Source organism: Carcharodon carcharias, chromosome 16, assembly GCF_017639515.1.
Source record: "Carcharodon carcharias isolate sCarCar2 chromosome 16, sCarCar2.pri, whole genome shotgun sequence".
In the NCBI taxonomy this organism is placed as follows: Eukaryota; Metazoa; Chordata; class Chondrichthyes; order Lamniformes; family Lamnidae; genus Carcharodon; species Carcharodon carcharias.
In genome coordinates, this window is record NC_054482.1 from 54,395,415 (window position 1) to 54,418,081 (window position 22,667).

A 22,667-nucleotide genomic window follows, 5' to 3' on the forward strand; every position below is an offset into this window, starting at 1 on the left:
CCTCTCACATTCTAAAACTTACCCCATGTTTAACTACTTAACATTTCAAATCTAGCTTATCTTGTGATATATCAGAAGATATTGAGGAGGTAACAAGCAGGTTAGACAAAGGAGAGCAAATGGATGTTATCTACTTGGACTTCCAGAAGGCCTTTGACAAGGTGCCGCACAGGAGGCTGCTTAGTAAGATAAGAGCCCATGGTGTTAGAGGCAAATACTAGCATGGATAAAAGATTGGCTGTCTGGCAGGAGGCAGAGAGTGGGGATAAGGGGGTCCTTCTCAGGATGGCGGCCAGTGACTAGTGGAGTTCTGCAGGGGTCAGTGTTGGGACCACAACTTTTCACTTTATACATTAATGATCTAGATGAAGGAACTGAGGGCATTCTGGCTAAGTTTGCAGATGATACAAAGATAGGTGGAGAGACAGGTAGTATTGAGGAGGCAGGGAGGCTGCAGAAGGATTTAGACAGGTTAGGAGAATGGGCAAAGAAGTGGCAGATGGAATACAACATGGGGAAGTGTGAGGTCATGCACTTTGTTAGGAAGAATAGAGGCATAGACTATTTTCTAAATGGGGAGAGAATTCAGAAATCTGAAGTGCAAAGGGATGTGGGAGTCCTAGTCCAGGATTCTCTTAAGGTTAACTTACAGGTTGAGTCGGTAGTTAGGAGGGCAAATGCAATGTTGGCATTTATTTCGACTAAAATATAAAAGCAGGGATGTGCTGCTGAGGCTTTATAAGTCTCTGGTCAGACCACATTTAGAATATTGTGAGCAATTTTGGGCCCAGTATCTCAGGAAGGATGTGCTGGCCCTGGAGAGGGTCCAGAGGAGGTTCACGAGAATGATCCCAGGAATGAAAGGCTTAACATATGAGGACCATTTGAGGACTCTGAGTCTACACTCGATGGAGTTTAGAAGGATGAGGGGGGATCTGATTAAAACTTACAGAATGCTGAAAGGCCTGGATAGAGTGGATGTGGGGAAGATGTTTCCATTAGTAGGAGAGACTAGGACCCAAGGGCACAGCTTCAGAGTAAAGGGAAGACCTTTTAGAACAGAGATGAGGAGAAACTTCTTTAGCCAGAGAGCGGTGAATCTATGGAATTCATTGCCACAGAAGGCTGTGGAGGCCAGGTCATTGAGTGTATTTAGGACTGAGATAGATAGGTTCTTAATTGGTAAGGGGATCAAAGGTTACAGGGAGAAGGCGGGAGAATGGGGTTGAGAAACTTATCAGCCATGATTGAATGGCGGAGCAGACTCAATGGGCCGAATGGCCTAATTTCTGCTCCTATGTCTTATGGTCTTATATCAAAGCCTTCAGACCAGCTGCTTTTAATTCAATTAAGTCACATACACACACACACCCCACTGTTACTCCACTTTACAATAAATTCCAATAACATTATGAAAATTATTATACTTTCCTGACAGAGTGCATATAATATTTGGCTTTTCAATTAAATCAGCTAAAAAATGTTTCAACTCTTGACCACTTGAAATCAAACTTCTAGCATTCCATTGTAACATTAAAAAAACCCAACACAAATCAAGTAACTTGAGAGGATTGAGATGGTTGCGTTGTAACAGGAGCACTCTACTTATTTTCTCAAAGGACATACCATGAACATCCAGGTACTTCTCAGCTGCCTTAACAATAATCTTCATTTTCTCTGTTTTGTATTGAGTTTGCGCAGGACAATTGATTGCTTCAGTAACAAAGGCCAAGAAATTAACTTTACTGACCACCAAAGGATCAGATGGTCTTGAAACCTTATTCTTAGTCACAACCAAAGGTTCCATCATATTTCCTACTATATCCCTCGAAACACCTGTCCCTCCTACTGTCTTCCCCCTCACAGTTTTCATTGCCTCTGCATAAGTCAGCTTACCCTCCATCCTCAATTTCTCTACCTCCCAGATTTTAATATTTTTCTCACACCCACCATAAGTAGCACCATGTTTACCCCCACAGTTACAACATTTAACCTCCACTTCTTCCCCACATTTTCCATAACCTTGAGCTCCTCCACACCTTCCACATCTCTTTTTACCTCTGCACACAGCTTGTACGAGACCAATCCTCTGACAATTAAAACAGCACAATGGAGGAGGGATGCATGGTCTCACTGAAAAACTCAAATATCCCAAGTGCACTTTTACAGGCAGCACCTCTCCTTTAAAGTTCTAAATAACCGAAGTACTCTCGCTCCTCACTCCATTACTCATTCTCTGAATACGTTTAACTCCTACTACTTTCCCATCCCAAACATTCTCATCACATCTTCCCTGCTGATATCAAAATTCACCCCAAGATCACCCCTTGTACAATTTTCCAGTCTCCCAGAATAAAGCTTTCCACCTTTTGCTTTCCTAAATATAAATTTTCAAAGCCTTATTCCTTTGCTGAGAATCTCTACATAAAATCAACAGATTATCATTTGATAAATTAGGAAAGTTCCCAACTTAACCGGATTCATTTTAGTCAAACCTTTATCTTTAGATGTACTTTTAAGGATGACCTTAAACTCTTCTATTGCTTCTGTTCTCTTTTCTTTCCTTAAAGAATCCGCCTCAGAATTTGTAGATGTCTTACTATCTTTCCTACTTCGTTTCTTATTTCTCTGAACTTCAGTCCATTTTCCACCTCTTGCTTCCTCCTCACTACCAGTGAAAATGCCATCTCCACCACTTCCCTCCAATGCACTTCCTCCTCTCCCCAACCCCCCGAGAAAACCCTTATCCGCGGTGGGATGTGCATAAATTAAATAACTCAATCAAATTAGCCAAACACAAACAAATCTGTGTTATCTTTCATTTATTAACCCATGTTGTTCCAAGCGCTAAATGACTTTGTCCCAGATTGCTGGGGAGAATTTTCTTCCTGTCTGGTGGCGCAGGAGCAGGCGTGGTCCGCGATCGGCTTCGTGCCACCATTTTACATGGGCGAGCTAATTAAGGCATGCGGCTCCCGAGGATAGTGGGAGTGGGTGGGCGGCAGAGGGCGTACAATAACCACTGGGCCCAATGGTGACCTGGCAGCCTGTTCAAATAGAGCGTAGGCAGCCTTGCAAAGGCTGTTCATCGTGGCCAAAGAAGGACTCCTCAGAGCGCTGCTGGAGAGCAGGCCAGGCAGGAGGGTAGGGCAGTGGGGCAATGTGCCCCTTGGTTTTCTGATGAGTGCCTAGCTGCCCTCCTGAAGGAGGTGCAGGGCGGCAGGAGGTCCTTGTTCTAAGGGACGGGAGGAGGAGGTCCCCCCTTCACCTGACCAAACGTGCCTGGGAGGAGGTGGCAGATATAGTCAGCTCCCATGACGTGGTGCAATGCACATGGGTCCAGTGCCGCAAGCGATCGAACGACCTCTTGCGCTCAGGAAGGGTGAGTAACATGTTGGCAGAGGACACTTAACACAGCAGGTAGGCTTTCCCCCCAGCACACACACCCCCCCCCCCACCACCAACTCTGAGTGCAGTTACAGCATTGAATAATTGACGACATGTTTCCCTCGCTGGGTGGGCCAGCAGATATTGCCCATGCCTAGTTCACCCTGAGAGGGTAGTGCTGAGATGGGTTCTGCACCTGCAGCATGTATTAGACTGACACCCAGAGCACTCTTTTGGGGGCAACCTCAAGGACCTGCACTTAGGTGCTGTGTTGGAACTGCAAAACATGCCAAAGTCAGGGTGCTGACATGCTGGGAGGGGAGCTTCTAGGTGGCACGGCACCAATCCATCTGCTGCCCTTGGCCTTCCATGTGCTTGTGCGCCTTTGCTTTGCAAGGTTAGACCATATGGTGCCAAACGTGATGGAGGCAGCATGTGGGTTGGGGGGGGGTCAGCCCTGGCTGTTTGGTGTAAATGTGCAGCAGCTGCGAGGTGACGAATCACTGGAGCCCTGCAACGTCCCACTCTGGTTGGGGTTCCAGGGATGTGATGGGAATCCGGGTACAGGATGGACTAATCAATGCTCTTCTCTCCTTTTCAGAAGACTACACACAATGCCACTGAGCTAATGCGGACTGGCGGAGGCCAGGCCCAGTTGGCCATCATCATCAGATACAAGCGGGAGGTGATGGATCTGGAAAGGCTTCATGTGCCCAGGTCCACCAGTAGTGGTGAGGCTGGGGTACCACAGGGAGGTAAGATTGCCGAGCACTGAGATCATCATGTGTGTCCCAGCAACCATGGCACTGCTGAAAGTTCAGTGATTGAAGTTTCCAACATGGGTTGACCAATTGATTATGGAAGGATGAGCGCATACTGACCTGGGGGACAGGCATGCACATTGACATTGTCTCCACTTTAACTAATCAAATGTCTTTTTTCTTCCTTTCAGCATCACCGGAGCAGGGCCAGGAGGAGGAGGCAGAGGGGCCACCTCTGACACCTGAGGGCCCTGAATAATTGGACTCACCAGCATCACACCATCTCTGCCAGGCAGACACCAGCGCAGATACTAGCACCTCAGTGGGAATTAGATCGTCGGCTAGTGCCCCGGGGCACAGTGGTGAGGACACTTCACACTCGCTTGAGATGCGGATGGAGACAGAGTGCTCATGGCACCGGCAGTCAGGGAACTGCAGGGGACCAGGCACATGCTCAGTCGGCGGCTGATGATATGCCCCTGGAGTTGTCAGTGAAGCAGCAGACACTGGAAGTGTAGCAGGGTATGCAGGAGGATCTCGTGGAGATACATGAGGGAATGCGTGGCATGGTGCCCCTGCTGGAGGAGTCCACGTGGAGCATTATCGTTGTAATAAGCCTCATGGCCAAGCTCCATGCTTCCTCCATGGAGGGAGTGGCGCCTCTAAAGGAGAGGCTCCTCCAGGAGAACATTCAGGGGCTTCTGGGGTTGCGCTCGGACCTGCAAGCCCTGACAGCGGCATTGACCTCAGCTGGTCAGTGCCAGTGTGGGAGACGGATTGGGCACCAAGTATCCCAGCTCGATGCACATTCATCAGTGGTGAGCAGGGAGGTCCAAAGCGCACGAACTGCCTGTCGTCTCTGCAGGCTCCTCTCAGGGCACTCCAGATGAGGGCAGCAGCTCTTCCACCCCTCTGCCAGTGACCGTAGGATCTGATGAGGCTGCGGTGACTAGGGAGATGCCAACTGTGGAATTGGCAGTTCCCTCCCAGGCGGGGCCATCAAAGGGTCCACAGGCCAGAGGACACCTGCCAAGTCATCAAGGCCAACAGGACAGCACAGTGAGCAGGCTGTCTCTAATGCCAGTGCCAGCGAGGGAGAGCAGTTAGATGTAGCACCCGTAAACGTAAACAGCACCTTAGGCAAACTATGGGTTTCTCACTCATGGTTTTATGGTGCCCCGCTATTAGTTGATGACAAGTTGGTGTGATGCATAACACCTTTGCATTCATTTCATTTGGCTTTGGGCTTCATTTTGTTAATTCATTAAATTTTGATATGTGAGCATGGTTCAGAGTGATTCCTTATTTTTGCAGGTGGACGGGAACCCTGATGTTATGAGTGACTTGTTTGTCATTGAGCTTTATTGACAAGGCACATAGTTAATGTTTCTACCCAGGCAGATTTTGCTCTCAGGTATCGAGTATGGAGCCTGCACCCCTGGCTTGTGCTGGAGGTCCATCTGTGGTGGGTTAGCTGAAGGTTCGTCGGATTAAAGCCTCCCGGGTGTCCCTGCCTCCCTGGAGGATGCCCGGGTTAGTGTCTACCCCCTCAGCATTTCCCTGTGCATGCTCATCCTCGGACCCACTGCTAGACTCATCGTGTGCAGCCGGAGCAACTGCGTCTACATCTTCTTCCTCCACTGTGTCACCCCTTTCCAGCGCCAGATTGTGGAGAGTGCAGCATGCAACCACTATCAGTGACACATGATCTCGGAGGTATTGGAGTGCGCCCCCTGAACAGTCCAGGCATCGGAAGCGCATCTTGAGAAGACCGATGGTTCTCTCTACCACAGTCCTTGATGTATGGCTCCTATTGTACCGCTGCTCAGCCTCTGTTCTTGAATGACAGAGGGGCATCATGAGCCATCTTTTGAGGGGATAGCCCTTGTCACCCAGCAGCCATCCATCAAGCCGGGCTGGAGCAATGAAGAGCCTCGGCACCTGGGAGTGTCTCAGGATGTCGGCATTGTGGGAGCTGCCTGGGTACCTTGCACAGACTTGCAGAATCAGCATCCTGTGATCACACACTAGCTGCATTTTCAAGGAGTGGAAACCCTTCCGTTGTCCACATGTGTGCAGTCTATTGCACCCTGGACGTGGGGGAAGCCAGCAATCGCTGAAAAGCCTCTGGCTCGCTCTGTCTGGCTGGCCTTGATCCAGCGGTAGTGGGTGAAATTCAATCCATGCCTGAACAGAGCGTCTGTAACCTGCTTGTGGACAGGTGTGGACAGCTGATTGGGAGACTCCGCATAGATCACCCACTGACCCCTGGGAAGAGTCGGAGGCATAGAAGTTGAGGGCAGCCGTGACCTTCAACGCCACTGGCATGGGGTGCCCACACACACTGGTGCAGATCTCAGGGCCTATCATCTAACGAATGGAGATCCCTTGAGAGACGGAGCCTCCTTCGGCACTGCACCTCAGGCATATTGAGGTAGCTGCTTCACTGCCTGTTAACCCTGGTAGCATGATAGTGGCGACTTCTGCGGTCCCTTCCACCTTGGACTTCCTGTTGGCCCTGCACCCTTTGTGCCTGTGTCTCTCCTCCGAAAGTGGCTCCCCTGGAGGCTGAATGTGCACTCTTGGCCTCCTCCCCTTTCTGGCCCTCCCTCCTCAGAGGGGGTGCCTCCAGTGGAGAGTAAGACTCCCATTCCCAGGCTAAGGCCCCTGAAATGATGTTTCATCAAGAGTCCTGACCCGAAGGCTGTTACTTCGTCCAAGCAGCTGTGAAGAATTTTGAAGTATTCCTGCTCACACAGACAGGTATCAGTAACTTTAAGCATTAAATGTCTGATAAATAACACTCGTGACCCCACTCACCCCTCTTATCCCACCCACAGATGAGGTTTATAAAAATGTGGCCTACCTGTCTGCCCGTTGTGCCCATGTAACAACCTGAAGATTGCACGGGCACCAAAAAATTGACATCAATTGCTGCCTCAGGGGCCTTAAGTGGCCCGTTAATTAATGATGGGCACACAGCGGAGATCATCGCACGCCCGCCACCGAAATATCGTGATGGCGCGCGGTGACACCGGGAAGCTCCCCCGACGTAACCATGCGTCATTTTACACATCGGTGTGAGGGGCCCGCCCCCGCACGCTGACAAGAAAATTCTGGCCATTGTTTCTAAAAGTTTCCCCAGCATTTCACTGCAAGGTTGTAAAATTAGAAATTGAAGAAATACTGCTTTTATCATCACTGAGGGGAAGCGTGGGTGCACTAATTAGGCAGGAAAGCTATTGCATATGTTAGGCTGACTGGACTGCAGTTGCTGGGCTTATCCTTCTCTGCTTACTTGAATAGGAGTGTAACATATGCAATTCTCCAGTTCTCTGGAACCACCCCATAGTTAGGGAGGCTTGGAAGATTGTGGCCAGAGGTTCCCTAATTTCTGCCTTTGCTTCTCTCAGCAACCTTGGATGCATTCCATCTGGACAGGGTGATACTTCTACTTTTAGTGCTGCATGCTTTTTAATCTATTTTTATGGCATCCATTTCTTTACTTTCATCTTTTTTTGCTGTGACATTGGTAATATCATCTTCCATTAGTGAGGACTGGTGCAAAGTACTCAGTAACACAGCCATGTCCTCTGCTTCCGCAAGAAGACCTCCCCTTTGGTCCCTAATCAGTCCCAGCCCCTCTTTGACAACCCTTTTTACTATTTCTAAGTTTTTAAAGGGTTCTCTTTCATGCTGCCCACTAATCTATTCTCATACATTATTTTTGCCCCTCTTACTTACTTTTTCAGTTGTCTTTGTATCCAACTTGGTTATGTACTGAATTATGAGCTTGCCTCCTGATCAAATGTAACATCCACAGTGATCAAACCTTGAGGAATACATCCAGTGGTTGTGTTTATTTTAGTATAAAATAGCAAATGGAAGATACAGTAGGAAAAAAGCCTGTAAGAATCAGTACCCTTGGAAGTGATGATGAATAGGGAAAATGGCAGTTCAGAAGTTTATCTTATAGGAACAAGCAAGACTGTTTACCTTCCCACTGAAGACCAAAAATAAAAGTGTCAGTTTCTTGAGAGATGAGATGGTAGGAGACTTTCCCAGAATTAGAAAAATTAGTTATCGGGAATAGAGCCAAAATGAAAGGAAGACGAAATGATTGAGCTCATCGGCCTGCAATGACTCCCAGTCTAATGCCATGATTTTAAAACTCTCATCCCTGTTTTCAAGTCCATTCATAATCTCCATCTCTGTAACTTCTTCCATCTCTACAAACCTCTCAGATATCCATGTTCCTCCAACTCTGACCTCTTACACATTTGCCTTTGCATTTATCCCCATTGGCAGCTGTGCCTTCAGTTGACTAGGTCTTAAGCTCTGGAATTGTCTCCATAGATCTCTTCACCTCACTCTTCTTATTTAAGGCACTGCTTAAAATCTACCCCTTGGACCAAATCTTTGGTCACCAGGTCTAATGGCACCTTCTTTGGCTTAGTGTCAGTTTCTATTCAACCTGTTCAATTCCCGTGAAATGTTTTGGGGCATTTACTATGTTAAAGGTGCTATATAAATGCAAATTGTATTTGCAATCAGAAAGAAACATAATGGGAAGCAGAGACACCCTTTGTAGAAGAAACAAATGCATCTTTTGAACAGAACCATGGGAGATTGACTAGTTGGATAATAGCATGTAGTTAAATAATAGCGCATTAAATATTAACACACTGGACTTGAATAAGATAGCAACTCAGCCGCAATATAAATATTATATAAAACATAATACACTCATTCTGTATCAGATGAACATAAAAAGATTATAGACCTAGTAAAGAATAAGTGCATCAGCCACATACTGATGTACAATTTGCTGGTCTGAATCCTCATGAATTCAATATCAGACTTGAAAGAAACTCAAACCAAAATAAATGAGATAAATAAGGATAAATTTCAAATACCTCCTTTTGTAGATATTGTAAGGACCTTTTAAATATGGAACAGTGGTAAGTTTCTTTATAAAGAAGATATCAAATTTGTGATGGGCTGTGAATGAATTTAATTGGACAGTTGTGGTTTACAGCCAACACCCCCTTAGAAAAAGTAATTAGTATATGGAAAGGGGTGATGCAATTACAATAATTCTTTAACACTACATAATGTCATACTATTGGATTTAAATAAGCCTTTTTTGAAACTTAAGAATAAATGCATCTCTATATAAAACAAGTGCTGCTTTGAAATATTGATATAGCCTCCCAGTCTCTGTCTGACAGGAGGAAAAGATTTGAAGCTAGAATGAACATGGTAACCAATTAGAAAGGCTAACCAAACCCATTTGCAAAGCAGTTGACAATGAATGAATATTCTTTGTATCTTGGCATAGAATTTATCTAGTTTGAAGCTTGCAAGGCTAAGATCCAGAGGGGACAGGCTTACTTGCAAAACAGCTGTTTTAGCAAACTACTGAGTCATTTGTCACTCCCTATACTGTGGAATTTCACCAGTCTAATTGGAGTTAAGCAGAATCAGTTTATTACTATGGGTCTTCTTCCAGGATTATGGTCAGTTAATTAACCAAGTAAACAGAAAATTCAGGTAACAACTCTGTTTATACATATGTTATACAAACTATTTAATATATTTTATAACACAATCATAATGGATAGATGTCAGGAACCCTAACCCTCCCCGCCAGCTTGGTAGGTAATGATATAGGTAAAGTGAAAAAAAAATAATGAAGGAGAAAGAAATACTTTACTTGTTTAATTTTTAGAAAATACTATCAAATTTTAATGTGCCAATGTGTGGTTGACCACTCAAACATGGGAAACCAGAGAGCCAAGCCTGATACCGTCTTCCTTTTTTCCTTTTCAACCATATATATTTTCAGCAGGACTTACTGGCTAAGGATCAGGATCAAGATCCATGGTTGCTTTTTCCCTGCATAATACAAGCCATTGGTCAAGCATGGGACTGCCTGGCCCACAAAACTCAATAATGCAATACAGAAGACCCAAATTCTAGACATCCCACTCAGTTGGTAGCACTGTGATGGACTAGAACTCCCAGCCACCCATGAGATTAGATACAGATGAAACACAGACCGTGTCCCAAATCCCAGATACAGGATCATCAACATAATTGTGGTGAGTGGCCTTGGCACTTTAGAACCCCCCCATCTGACAATCAGGAAGAAAATAAAAGCCGTGTAAAGGGACACAATTTAATTTGATCAGATTCTCCTAATATTTAAAAAGCTAATCAACACCCTCTGACGAGATTTCTATTGGCCTTTGTCATAATGGATGGAATTGTTAAATACATCCTCAAATGTCTCTTTAATATAGAGGGAGGGCATAAGACTTTCCCAATCCTCCCTCTCTCCACTATCCTCAATTCCCAGAATTGTGGGGCCATTTACCCCCTGAGGCAATAGAGTGGAACAGAAATTAGTATTTTCATACAGCTGATGTTCTAAGTCTACAAGAAATTATCACATTATTGTCAGCCAATATTATGCACTAGTAGCTTACTTAGATGAAGCAGGATTTTCAAATTCAAATGTTCATATTACAAATAAATAAAAGCAGAGTCCTTCAAAATTTGTGTATAAATTGCACTGGTGTACCGATTCCTTCTGCTTCCTCGGCTGTCATGGCAGCTATTTTAAGATGTTTGTCAACTGCTATTTGCTTCTAATGTTTGCTACTTCGACTGCCTTTACTAAAAGGGTTTTGTGGGAGGGCAGACAATGTGTAAAATCAACTAGGACTACAGACCAGCTCTTTGCTATGGTTCTGTCTTTTCTTACTCTCTCTCACCTTCTCTGCCTTTTCTCTCCCCCTTGCCTGCCTTCTTATGTATCTTTCACAGTTCTTTCTTTTCATTTCGATCTGCTACAGCTCCCCACTTGTTTCTTTCCTCTTTTTCTGACTGTCTGTCTAACTGCCCTTTCAGTTTCTCCATCCTGCTCACTCTCTGTTCTCTATTACTACCTCTCGGTTTTGAATGCTTGGTTTCTTGCTATTTGTTCCTGTCTTTCTTCAGCAGGCAGAAACACGTGATTACTCATTTATATTGTTGAACCACTTGCTGTGTTCTGAATTTACACTGCTTTGCTCTGCTGGAAAGGGAATTCAGAGTTTGGCAGCAACAAAAAAAGATCCACAAGTGCAAGATTTGGATATGCATAGTTTTTCTAAGGTTGGGTTTGTGGCTTTGCCATTCTGCCTGCAAATTTTCTCCTCTGCCAGAGGATAATTTGTTGTAGAATTCAATGTGAAAAGCATAATGCAACTAGAACAAAACAATATTTCTCCCAGAAACAGGAATATAGCCATCTTGTAGGTGGTGTTTTCTGCCTCCCTGGGTATGTTCACAGTTTCATCAATATTACAGTGTTGCCTCCAAACAAAGGACCAACATATAAGTGGAGGCTAACTAATTCTAAAACAAGCACAGTTAAATACTGAACGTTATAATGGGATTATTGCAAGAAAGATACCAGTCAAGACAACTGAATGCAGACAGACTTGTCAGATGTGTTACTCGAGTCTATCGTTGCAGCCAGATGCCTTAACATAGCACTGTGGCACTTGTCCCTGTTGTTGGCTTTTCACTGACTAAAAAATAATGTTTCCTTTGAAGATAGATGCCAGTAATTTATAATCACAGTGAACAACTTGAGTGATACACTAACTGCGAGATACAAACAGTGTGTCATGTTATGCGCAGGTTCAGTGATGTGATGTATGGAGTATTTGGGAAAGAAAGGAAAACTCGAGTGACATTGGACCAAAAATTGGCACGAATCAACCGCATGAAGAAGAGTTACATTATGGATAAATCCTTAGGTAATTTTTTTTAATATATCCTTTCATGGGATGTTGGTTTCACTGGCTAGGCTAGCGCTTGTTGTCTATCCCTAATTGCCCCTGAGAAGGCGGTGATGATCAGCCTCCTTGAACTGCTGTAGCCCATCCACAGTGCTAGACCCTTGGGTGAGAAGATATATATTGTCTCTCGGTAATGGGATGAATTTCCTACCCAATTCCACAAGGTCCTTCCCATTTTTTTTTGAACGCACTGATTCATGTTGCAAAGAGCTTGTAGACCTGCAATATTTTGTCCAGTTAGCCGCTCTACTTGTGACAGCCTATTTTTAAAAGGGGCTGCTGGTAGCTTGGTCAACCCCACTGAGCCTCATAACTCAAGCCAATATGAACAGTAGTCAGGCCTACAGCAGGAGTTACTAGATATCATTTGAATCAGGAACTCCTCTAATTTCATGAGTGAAGTCAGTAAAAATGGGCTGGATTTTATGCAGAGACATTGGCCCTGCCCACCAGTTCAAAAATCCTGCCTGCCTCCTTACAGTTGTCAGGGCAGTTAATTGCCTGACATAGTGGCTTCTGCCCTCCCGTGTGGAGGATGTCCCACCTCGAAGAGCCTGCCAGCCAATCAGACGGCCAACAGCTCGCTCATCCCAGCAGCACCAGCAACAGTGGCTACTGCTGGGACTATAGTCAATTTCTGAGAAGGAGCCAATGATGAAGCCTGACTTTAGGTAAGTGAGGCAGCCTTGTCAGGGTCAGTCAGCAGACCTCAGTGATTGGGCCAGGGCTATGATAGTGAGAGCAGGCGGTGGAGTTCAAGCAGGAGTGGGCCTTTCCTCTGAACAGGAGACTTCACCCTTCAAGCCCACAACCAGGCCGCCATGGTTTATCTATCTGCTTTGCCATGTGGCATGGGTACCTCTGCCACTAGCAAACTACCAGCGGCAGCAGGAAAAGGTGTCACTTGGTCCAAGGACCAGTCGGTCACTCAACACTCGCCACTGGTAAAATAGCTGCAGATATGGGTAGGTGATGGGCATGGTAACCCCTGCCCTCTCACCCAATTTTGCACTACCCCCCTGCCTGTCAGTCCATTCCCAGGTGGGGCATAAAAAGCCAGTGCAATTGTACAAAATGTAAGCACCCTGTGGGTCCATTGCCAAGTATGGCACTGAATCACCAGAATCTGTCTCGGTGATTTGATTTCCAGTTTATGCTGAGTTAATTGCTATCAGCCAGAGCAGTAGTAAGGACACTGGCCAGAATTTTCCAGCTCTTCATGCCGCTGGAGCTCCTGGTCCCACCGATGTGAATGGAGATTTCAATGGGCGGAATCGTTCCAGATTTGTGTTAAATGGAATAAATGGTGGCTTTTCCCGCCGTATCGTCCCAAACTCACCACATTAATTATGCTTTCCCGGGATACACACTGTTTCCATGGCAAGTGTGCTCTCATTCACCCACCATGCCACTTCATCACACCAGGCACTATATTTAAAGTCCAGCCGCACGCATGCACCTTGGTGCTTCCAGCCTAAGACTACTGCAGGGAAGATGTCCACGAAAGGTAAAAAGACTGCAGCCCCCAGATTTAATGATACGTCACTGGAACACCATTTGGAAGCCATGGAGGCCGCCATGATGTCCTCTACCCTGGTCGCAGGATAGGCAGGGCAATCTCCCTAATCCGGCTTGGGAGGTGGTGGTGGTGGTGGTCAGCGTCGACACCCTTTAAAAGAGGACGGCCACCCAGTGCCACAAGAGGATGAATGATATCCTCTGTTCCGCCAGGGTAAGTCACTCTTCTCATCACTCTCAACTCACACTCACAAACTCAACATACACCCTCAGGGCCCTCGCTTACTGCCAGTTCAAGGGACATCATCATTCACTCTCTCTCACACACACCTTCATTGCCCTCATCCCATTCACTCACCACTACCCACACATGCCAGGCATACTTATCATCTGGAAAAACTCAGCAGGTCTGGCAGCATCGGCGGAGAAGAAAAGAGTTGACATTTCGAGTCCTCATGACCCTTCGACAGAACTAGGCGAATCCCAGGAAGGGGTGAAATATAAGCTGGTTTAAGGTGGGGGTTTGGGGGGATGGGGGGGGTGCGGCGGCGGGGGGGCGGGGGAGGGGGGAGAGAAGTGGAGGGGGGTGGTATGATTGTAGGCAAAAGCAGTGATAGAAGCAGATCATCAAAAGATGTCACAGACAGCAGAACAAAAGAACACATAGGTGTCGAAGTTGGTGATATTATCTAAATGAATGTGCTAATTAAGAATGGATGGTAGGGCACTCAAGGTATAGCTCTAGTGGGGGTGGGGGGAGCATAAAAGATTTTAAAATATTTTAAAATAATGGAAATAGGTGGGAAAAAGAAAAATCTATATAATTTATTGGAAAAAAAACAAAAGGAAGGGGGAAGAAACAGAAAGGGGGTGGGGATGGAGGTGGGAGGTCAAGACCTAAAGTTGTTGAATTCAATATTCAGTCCGGAAGGCTGTAAAGTGCCTAGTCGGAAGATGAGGTGTTGTTCCTCCAGTTTGCGTTGGAACAATGCAGCAAGCCAAGGACAGACATGTGGGCAAGAGAGCAGGGTGGAGTGTTGAAATGGCAAGCGACAGGGAGGTTTGGGTCATTCGTGCGGACAGACCGCAGGTGTTCTGCAAAGCGGTCGCCCAGTTTACGTTTGGTCTCTCCAATGTAGAGGAGACCGCATTGGGAGCAACGAATGCAGTAGACTAAGTTGGGGGAAATGCAAGTGAAATGTTGCTTCACTTGAAAGGAGCGTTTGGGGCCCTTGGATGGTGAGGAGAGTGGAAGTGAAGGGGCAGGTGTTACATCTTTTGCATGGGCATGGGGTGGTGCCATAGGTGGGGGTTGGGGAGTAGGGGGTGATGAAGGAGTAGACCAGGGTGTCCCGGAGGGAACGATCCCTACGGAATGCCGACAGTGGGGGTGAAGGGAAGATGTGTTTGGTGGTGGCATCATGCTGGAGTTGGCGGAGGATGATCCTTTGAATGCGGAGGCTGGTGGGGTGATAAGTGAGGACAAGGAGGACCCTATCATGTTTCTGGGAGGGAGGAGAAGGCGTAAGGGCAGATGCGCGGGAGATGGGCCGGACACGGTTGAGGGCCCTGTCAACGACCGTGGATGGAAAACCTCGGTTAAGGAAGAAGGAAGACATGTCAGAGGAACTGTTTTTGAAGGTAGCATCATCAGAACAGATGCGGCGGAGGCGAAGGAACTGAGAGAATGGGATGGAGTCCTTACAGGAAGCGGGGTGTGAGGAGCTGTAGTCAAGGTAGCTGTGGGAGTCGGTAGGCTTGTAATGGAAATTGGTGGACAGTCTATCACCAGAGATTGAGACAGTGAGGTCAAGGAAGGGAAGGGAAGTGTCAGAGATGGACCACATGAAAATGATGGAGGAGTGGAGATTGGAAGCAAAATTAATAAATTTTTCCAAGTCCTGACGAGAGCACGAAGCAGCACCGAAGTAATCATCGATGTACCGGAGAAAGAGTTGTGGAAGGGGGCCGGAGTAGGACTGGAACAAGGAATGTTCCACATACCCCATAAAAAGACAGGCATAGCTGGGGCCCATGTGGGTACCCATAGCCACACCTTTTATTTGGAGGAAGTGAGAGGAGTTGAAGGAGAAATTGTTCGGTGTGAGAACAAGTTCAGCCAGACGGAGATATGGCTGTGAAAGCATGTTTTAGTCAACATCTTGTCAAACACCAGGAGAGAAATGGAAAGCAATGAAGGTGAACAAGGCAAAAGAGAGATACGGAAATCTTGTCGCAGAGCCGAACAGAACTTCTTCAAGGAGGTAGGCATTTCTTGAAGAGCAGTGGCAGAGGTAAAAACAAAAAACAAAAAACTGCGGATGCTGGAAATACAAAACAAAAACAGAATTACCTGGATGCCCTACCATCCATTCTTAATTAGCGCATTTGTTTAGATAATATCACCAACTTCGACACCTATGTGTTCTTTTGTTCTGCTGTCTGTGACATCTTTTGATGATCTGCTTTTATCACTGCTTTTGCTTACAACCACACCACCCCCCTCCACTTCTCTACCACCCACCAACCCCCCCCACCCCGCCCACCCCCACCCCCAACCCCCCACCTTAAACCGGCTTATATTTCACCCCTTCCTGGGATTCGCCTAGTTCTGTCGAAGGGTCATGAGGACTCAAAACGTCAACTCTTTTCTCCTCCACCGATGCTGCCAGACCTGCTGAGTTTTTCCAGGTAATTCTGTTTTTGTTTTGGATTTCCAGCATCTGCAGTTTTTTGTTTTTATACTTATCATCTGACCTGGCAGGTGTCCTGCTTACATTCGCCATCTCTATTCATGCAGGACAAGCTGGCACACAACAGATTGGACAGGTCACAGACCAGTGGAGCAACACCTGAAATCAAGATCCTTTTGGATTTTGAAAACAGAGCCAGCCACTGGTCAGCGAGCATCTGGACCACTCCTGTGCTGACAGTAAGGTCGGCGGTGCTCTACCAAGTGAGGGTCCAGCAGTGTAACATTCATCAGACAACTACGCTGTGAGTGATGTGTCCTGTTTCACAAGCCACTGCCATGCACTAATTATCTCCCCTTGCTTCCACAGGCACATCTGTGAAACAGCTGATGGAGTCCACAACCCAGGGCCTCCAATCAAGCCCTGAAGAAACTTCTGAAGAGGAATCTGGAGGCACCCTCCTTGAAGTCTTCTCACAGCGCTCAACCTCACCCTCCACCAGCGCAGAGACACACACCTCAGTGTGACCTAGCTTTACAGTAGCCTCGGGATCACAATCTGGTGAGCACATTGCACTGTCTGATCCACAGCAGGCAGTGGCAGGGACTTCCCAGGTGGCTGGCACTCGGAGGACTGCTGGAGGTCAGAAATTTGCTGAGTCCGAGTCCGATGACGAGCCTCTGGGATCGGTTATGTTAAGGTTGCTGGAGTTGCAAAGGCATGCTCAGGAACATCAGGAAGGGATGACCACTGCACTCCTCCGATTGAAAGGCACAATGGAGGAGTCCATCTGCCTTCATTCTGAGGTGATAATGCGGCATGCCAATGTACCAAGGTCAACGCTGGTAGGATGGTGGCTGCCATGGAAACCTTGGTCCAAGACGTCACTCCTGCACTGCTGCGTGAGCTGAACTCCATCACTGATGCCATAGTTGGCCTCCAACAGTATGTATGTGAGAGGGATGTGGGGCAGCTCGATCTCACTCCAGCTATCCCTTCTCAAGGAACCAGTCAGGGACCCTTGGGCACCCATAGGGAGGAGGATCAGCAGGTGTAAACTCCCAGGGCCATCCATCCAGGTGACTTCGGGAGTGTCCGGCCCATCCAAATCCCCTCTCCCTATGACCTCAGCAGCTCCAACTCCACAAGCTGACAAGGGTGCCACTGCCACACAGCAGGACCCTGAAAGCAGACTGGGGCCCTCCAGAGGATGCCTGCCAAGGCCATCACAGACAGGACATAGCAGTCAGCAGGCTGCCTCTACCTCCTCTGTGGATGGCCAAGAAGCACCAAGATGTAGCGGCAGGGTTAAGAAAGTTAAGAAGATGTAGCTACACAACCTGGGCACAGGTGTAAATCACTTGTGCATACTGTTTAGTATTGTTAATAAACTCCCAAGAATTTCTCCTTGTCTATAGCTCCTTGTTCTGATGAGCTGTGTTCATGTCACTTAGATGTGAAACGTTTCTGCACAAGATAAAAGCAGGTGTCTCAGTCCAGGGCCTCTTCCCTGTTCTTTGTGCAGCCTTCAGACCAAAGTGATGGTCCAGTCCCGCACTCCCTGGAAACATTACTGATGCCTGTACCTCAATGGTGCTTGTCATTGCTGCCAGAATGTAGTGGGCAGGCACCACAGAATTCCGTCATTCTCTCTGTGTGCTCTCAGCACCCTTCAGGTGGGGCTGGTCCCCATCTCTTAAGCATCTGTAGTGAAGGGGTCGGGTGCTGAAGGCGGACAAAGGATCAGATAATTTTATAGATTCATGGCTGTGTCCCTATGATATGACCCTGATCACAGAGCGTAAGCAAGCTGCCCTCGGCCAGACAGGAGTCAGACATTCTCAGAGCCTATGTGAAGATCTAAGGAGTGTCCTCCCTGCATGTCATCATCATCCTCCTGCAATCAAGCAACTATTAGGGTCTCCATTGCATCTCCATGACAGGAGCTTTATCACAGAGGGTATACATGTTGCCATAAGCCAGACTGGAGTCAAACGTTCATAGATGCAATGTGAGGACCTATGGTGTTTCCTCACTGCATGTCATCATCCTCCTCCACAAATCTAACAGCTATGAGGGCCTCCTGAGTGTGTCTGCCTCGTCTGGCCATTGCAAGGGCCTCATCCCCGTCATCATCACCTTTGAGGACCTCCTCACCCTCAACCTCGTTGGTGCCCTCCTCATTGGAGGAGACCTCCAGCTCTTCTCCCCTTTGCAGGGCCAGGTTGTAAAGGACACAGCAGACAACGATGATGCGTGGCACCCTCTGTGGACTGTATTGCAGGGCTGCACCAAACCGGTCCAGGCACCGGAACCTCATTTTCAGCATCCCAATGGTTTGCTCCACCGAGTTGCAAATTGCAGCATGAGCCTCATTGTGGTGATCGCACGTCAGTTGCGCATTCAGTGAATGGAACCCCTCTGGTTGATGTAGTTGACCGTGTGTTGCGACGGAGATGTGAGTGCCACGTGAGCGCAGCCAATGTCACCCTGTACCTGTGGGAAGCACAAGATCTGGGGAAATCCAATTGCTCTTGCATCCTGGCTGTCCTGGTCCCGGGTGAAGTTGTGTGCCCTCGCAAGGATGGCATCCGTGACTTCATGGATACATTTGTGGGTGGAGGCTTGTGATATCCCACAGAGGTCACTAGTGGAGCCCTGAAAAGGGTCACTGGTATAGAAATTGAGCACCCCAGTCTCTTTCAGGGCCACTGGAAGTGGATGCCCTTGTGGCACCAAATCCTGCAGTAGCTGGAAGATGTGACAGACTATTTCCCTAGACATGCGCAGTGTTCAGTGACACTGGTTCTCGGTCATCTGCAGGAATGAAAGGCGGCTTCCATAGACCCTGGGTCTAGCTAGGCGCCAACCAGTGACAGCTCGCTGTGGCTCTTCAGCGGCATGTGCAGGAGCCCTAGCCCCCATTGTTCCAGAGTGTGCTGCTCCTCCCTCTGTGGAGCCAGGCGCCTCAGTTGCTCTCTTCTCAGTCATCTTCACTCTCTCTTTATGCTACAAGGTATAGAGCTAGGTCATCAGGCTCCACAATCCTGATATAGTCCTCCTGCAGGATGAAAGAGAGAGATGCATAAGTGTATTTAGAACCTGTCTTGGTTACGGCTGAAGGCCCCTTAATGCACCCGGAGAGTGCTGGCCACCTTTTGGATGGATAGAGATTAGCGCATTGCATGGCTGCCCGAAACTCTGCCCCACTCCACTTGACTGATTGGCGGCAGCTTTGCCCATTGGACTGCATGCTGTGCTCTTAGCTCAGGTGCAGGCATTCTCCTAACATATGCTGCATGGCTGCACTTTTAGTTTGAACCGTGGGACAGACTAGACTAAACTGGGATTATAACATTGCAAGGGACTGTGAGTGCCTCCACCAGTGATTGCTCCAGGGCCAGCTTTAGCGAAGAGATTGAACGTGCCCAGTCGTCCAACTATTCTGCAGTCCACTAAGACACTTACTAGTTTGCAGTCTGTGTCCGAAGGGTGAAAAGCTCTGGTGCACTTGGTGGCACTTTGATGCTTCTGCGTTGCTTGAGTGGGAAGAGAAGCTAGAGGCCCATCTCCAATCATATCAATGTGGCTGTGCTTGAACTGTCTCAGTTGCAGAGGAATGGTTGCTTTATACAAGGTTTCCCTAATGGATGGCAGCTTCCCTCGCCCATCACCTCCTCCAACCCTGCACATGCTTGTGCACTACCTTCAACCGCAGGGCAGCCCTTGCCGCAACCCTCCCCTGGCCCCCAATGTGCCTCAGCCTTGAAGTCCAGCAGGTGCCCCGGGCGAATGCTCCACAACATTACTGTGTATTCACCTCCAAGCTCCCATCAAAGTGCATCCCATCAATTGCACGCCTTTTATGTGCTGTTATGAAACATGGGTGGATGATCCAGCTGGGGGGCAGGGTACAATTCCGGCAGTCTGGCCTTGTAATGATACGCTTGTGTATTACAATGAGGTTCCTGAAGTCCGACGGCAGGAAACGCAGCCCGCCATCGGCGGGGCAGAGGGGATGATCGCAAGCTGGTTTCACAACATCGTGAAACCAATTTTTGGTTTTCTCACCATATTGTCAGCTCACGCCCCCGAACACACCCGAAGCCAGCGGGCATGGAAAATCCTGGCCAATGGCTCATCGGCCCTGCCACGGGGGTTGGGGGTTGGAAAATTCTGGCCACTAAAACTAAACTCAGCATTCCTACTGGAAAGTGTGTCTGTGTATATGTCCTGAGGATGGAATCAGGTTTGATACTGATGCTCTCCAGACTGACAGCATCTACTGTTTTAGTTCAAATATGAAGATCATAGTTCATGTTTAGCTGTTGCCAGCAACAATCCGAACTTTCCAGAAAGAAGGAAAAAAATTTAGAAGGAAAACCCAAAATAAGAACTCCAAAATTTGTTCAGACTGTGGAAGATAATCAAGTATAAAGCTTTTGATTATTGAACTCTGCATGGTTATATTTCATACACACATTGGTGTATTGTGCTATTTGCTTTACTATAGAAGATTCAACTTCAATAACCCTGAATCTGCCAATAAGCATCAAGACAAAGCGACCCAACACGTGTACACAAGAGGAGGAAGCGTGGAACAAGGAAGTAGACAATTTAATTGACTGGACTGCTGGACTCAATTTAGATGAGCTGGAAGATGATTAAGGAAAAAGATCCCAGCATTCAACTCCTTTATGGCCCACAAACCTGTAGTTAAATTAACTTGGAAGATATGATGCCCTCTTCAATGCTGCAATAACTGAGTTCCTCAAATAATATTCAAAAATCACTATCCTGGAACATATCTTTATTTCCTGATTGTGAAATAAATGTTATTAATATTTTAAAGTAAGGATGCCTGCATTGCTGAATATAATTTCTGCTTGTTTTTATTTTCACTACTATTGACACTTTCCCAATCAGATATTGCTCAAAGCAATTATAGGCCTCTCAATACCATGAAAAATGTTATGATGACCAGGCTCATTTATCTTCTCGATCTTCATTTTCTCCAGTGAAAATATTTCAGTTCACATCTCTGGTGCTCTAGTTGTAGAGTTAGTATGTAACTCAGTCATAAAGTCCAAATAGTTCCATGTTCAATTTCTGATCTCTGCTGAGCTACCAGATCTTAACCATGGAGGTTTCTCTTTATGCCTTCTGCCCTAAATCTTGTACATTTAATCTTGTGTCTTGGCCCCTTGTTCTTGAAACCTCAACTACTGGAAACAATCACTTCCTGTCTATCTGTGTCATCCTTTCATCATAAAGGCAAATTTGAAAATTTACTTGTACTTGCCTTTCAACATGGATTTTGCTTAATAAAGTCATCCATTTTTTGATAGGGTAAGTGACCTAGCAAGGAAAATGAGACAGAGACCTTGCTTTGAACCATGACTTCTAAAAATGGCTACCAAAGTTTTCCCCTCATGCATTCAGTTTTTTTGTACCAAACCTCAGAGAAGATGTGTTGGCTTGGAAAGGTGTACGTCTCAGATTCACCAGCATAATATCAGAACTTAAAAGGTTACATCGTTAGGTCAGATTTGTACTCCCTTGTGCTGTGATTGAGGGATAAAGTAGTTAAAGGATTCAATAAGATATGTACAAAGAAACAATTTCCTCCGGAGGAAGCTCCAGAACAGGAGTACATAATCTTAAAATAGATCTAGGCGATTTAGGAGTGATTTCAGGAAGTATATTTTCACACATGCAGAAATCTGGATCTCTTGCACCAAAAAGGCTGTGGAAGCTGAGTCAATTGAAATTTTTAAAATTGAGATTGGTTGATTTATGTTGGGTAAAGATATTAAGGGACATTAAACAAATATGAGTGAATGAAATTGAGCCCTGATTGAACTGAATTGAATGACAGACCAGACTTGAAGGATTGAATGGTCTGCTCTTTTACTGTGTTTCTGTAAGCCAGCAGTAATCTTGACCTGCCCAAAGCCTACACTGATGCACACACTGATCAGCAGTCTTCAAGATTTCTAGACACTTAAGTACCTGAGGAGGTAGCACAATACAACCTGGTGCCAGGAGAGGGAAATCATCACCAATCTTTTCCAGTAGAAAGGATGCACTTCATCTGCATTAAAGAAGAAGCCATTGATTATCCTTTCCCTTATCAGATTATCAATATCTAAATCTGTGATATTACACCATGATGTCGTAGTCTGAAATTCCAAAACCTGATAGTCACACTTATGTAGCAGGAATGAGTTGTGGTTAATGAACTTTGCTGATATAGTGTAGACAGGGTTTTATTATGCGTAACCTGTAATATCCTTGAAATAGAAATCTTTGATGGATCAGACAAGCAAGTTTTACCTTATTCGGTCCCCATGCTGGGCCTTACCTTACATCCATCATGCCAGAAAGCGGCTTGTATCTTTGGAACTGTAACCTAACAAGTCACTGTTTTCAAGAGAGAAGGGGAGCAGAATTGA

The 22,667-nt window shown here is 46.5% G+C and overlaps 1 protein-coding gene across 1 annotated transcript in view; it reads left to right on the forward strand.

The window, feature by feature from the left end:
- Positions 1–22,169, forward strand: part of LOC121289262 (ubiquitin-conjugating enzyme E2 U-like) — a 704,797-nt gene extending 682,628 nt beyond the window's left edge. The window contains exons 10-11 of the mRNA XM_041208515.1: positions 11,841–11,959; positions 20,726–22,169. Of these exons, the coding sequence (XP_041064449.1) occupies positions 11,841–11,959; positions 20,726–20,880 (274 nt within the window). The 3' untranslated portion in view covers positions 20,881–22,169. The remainder of the gene's footprint in view (positions 1–11,840; positions 11,960–20,725) is intronic.
- Positions 22,170–22,667: the final 498 nt, after the last annotated feature.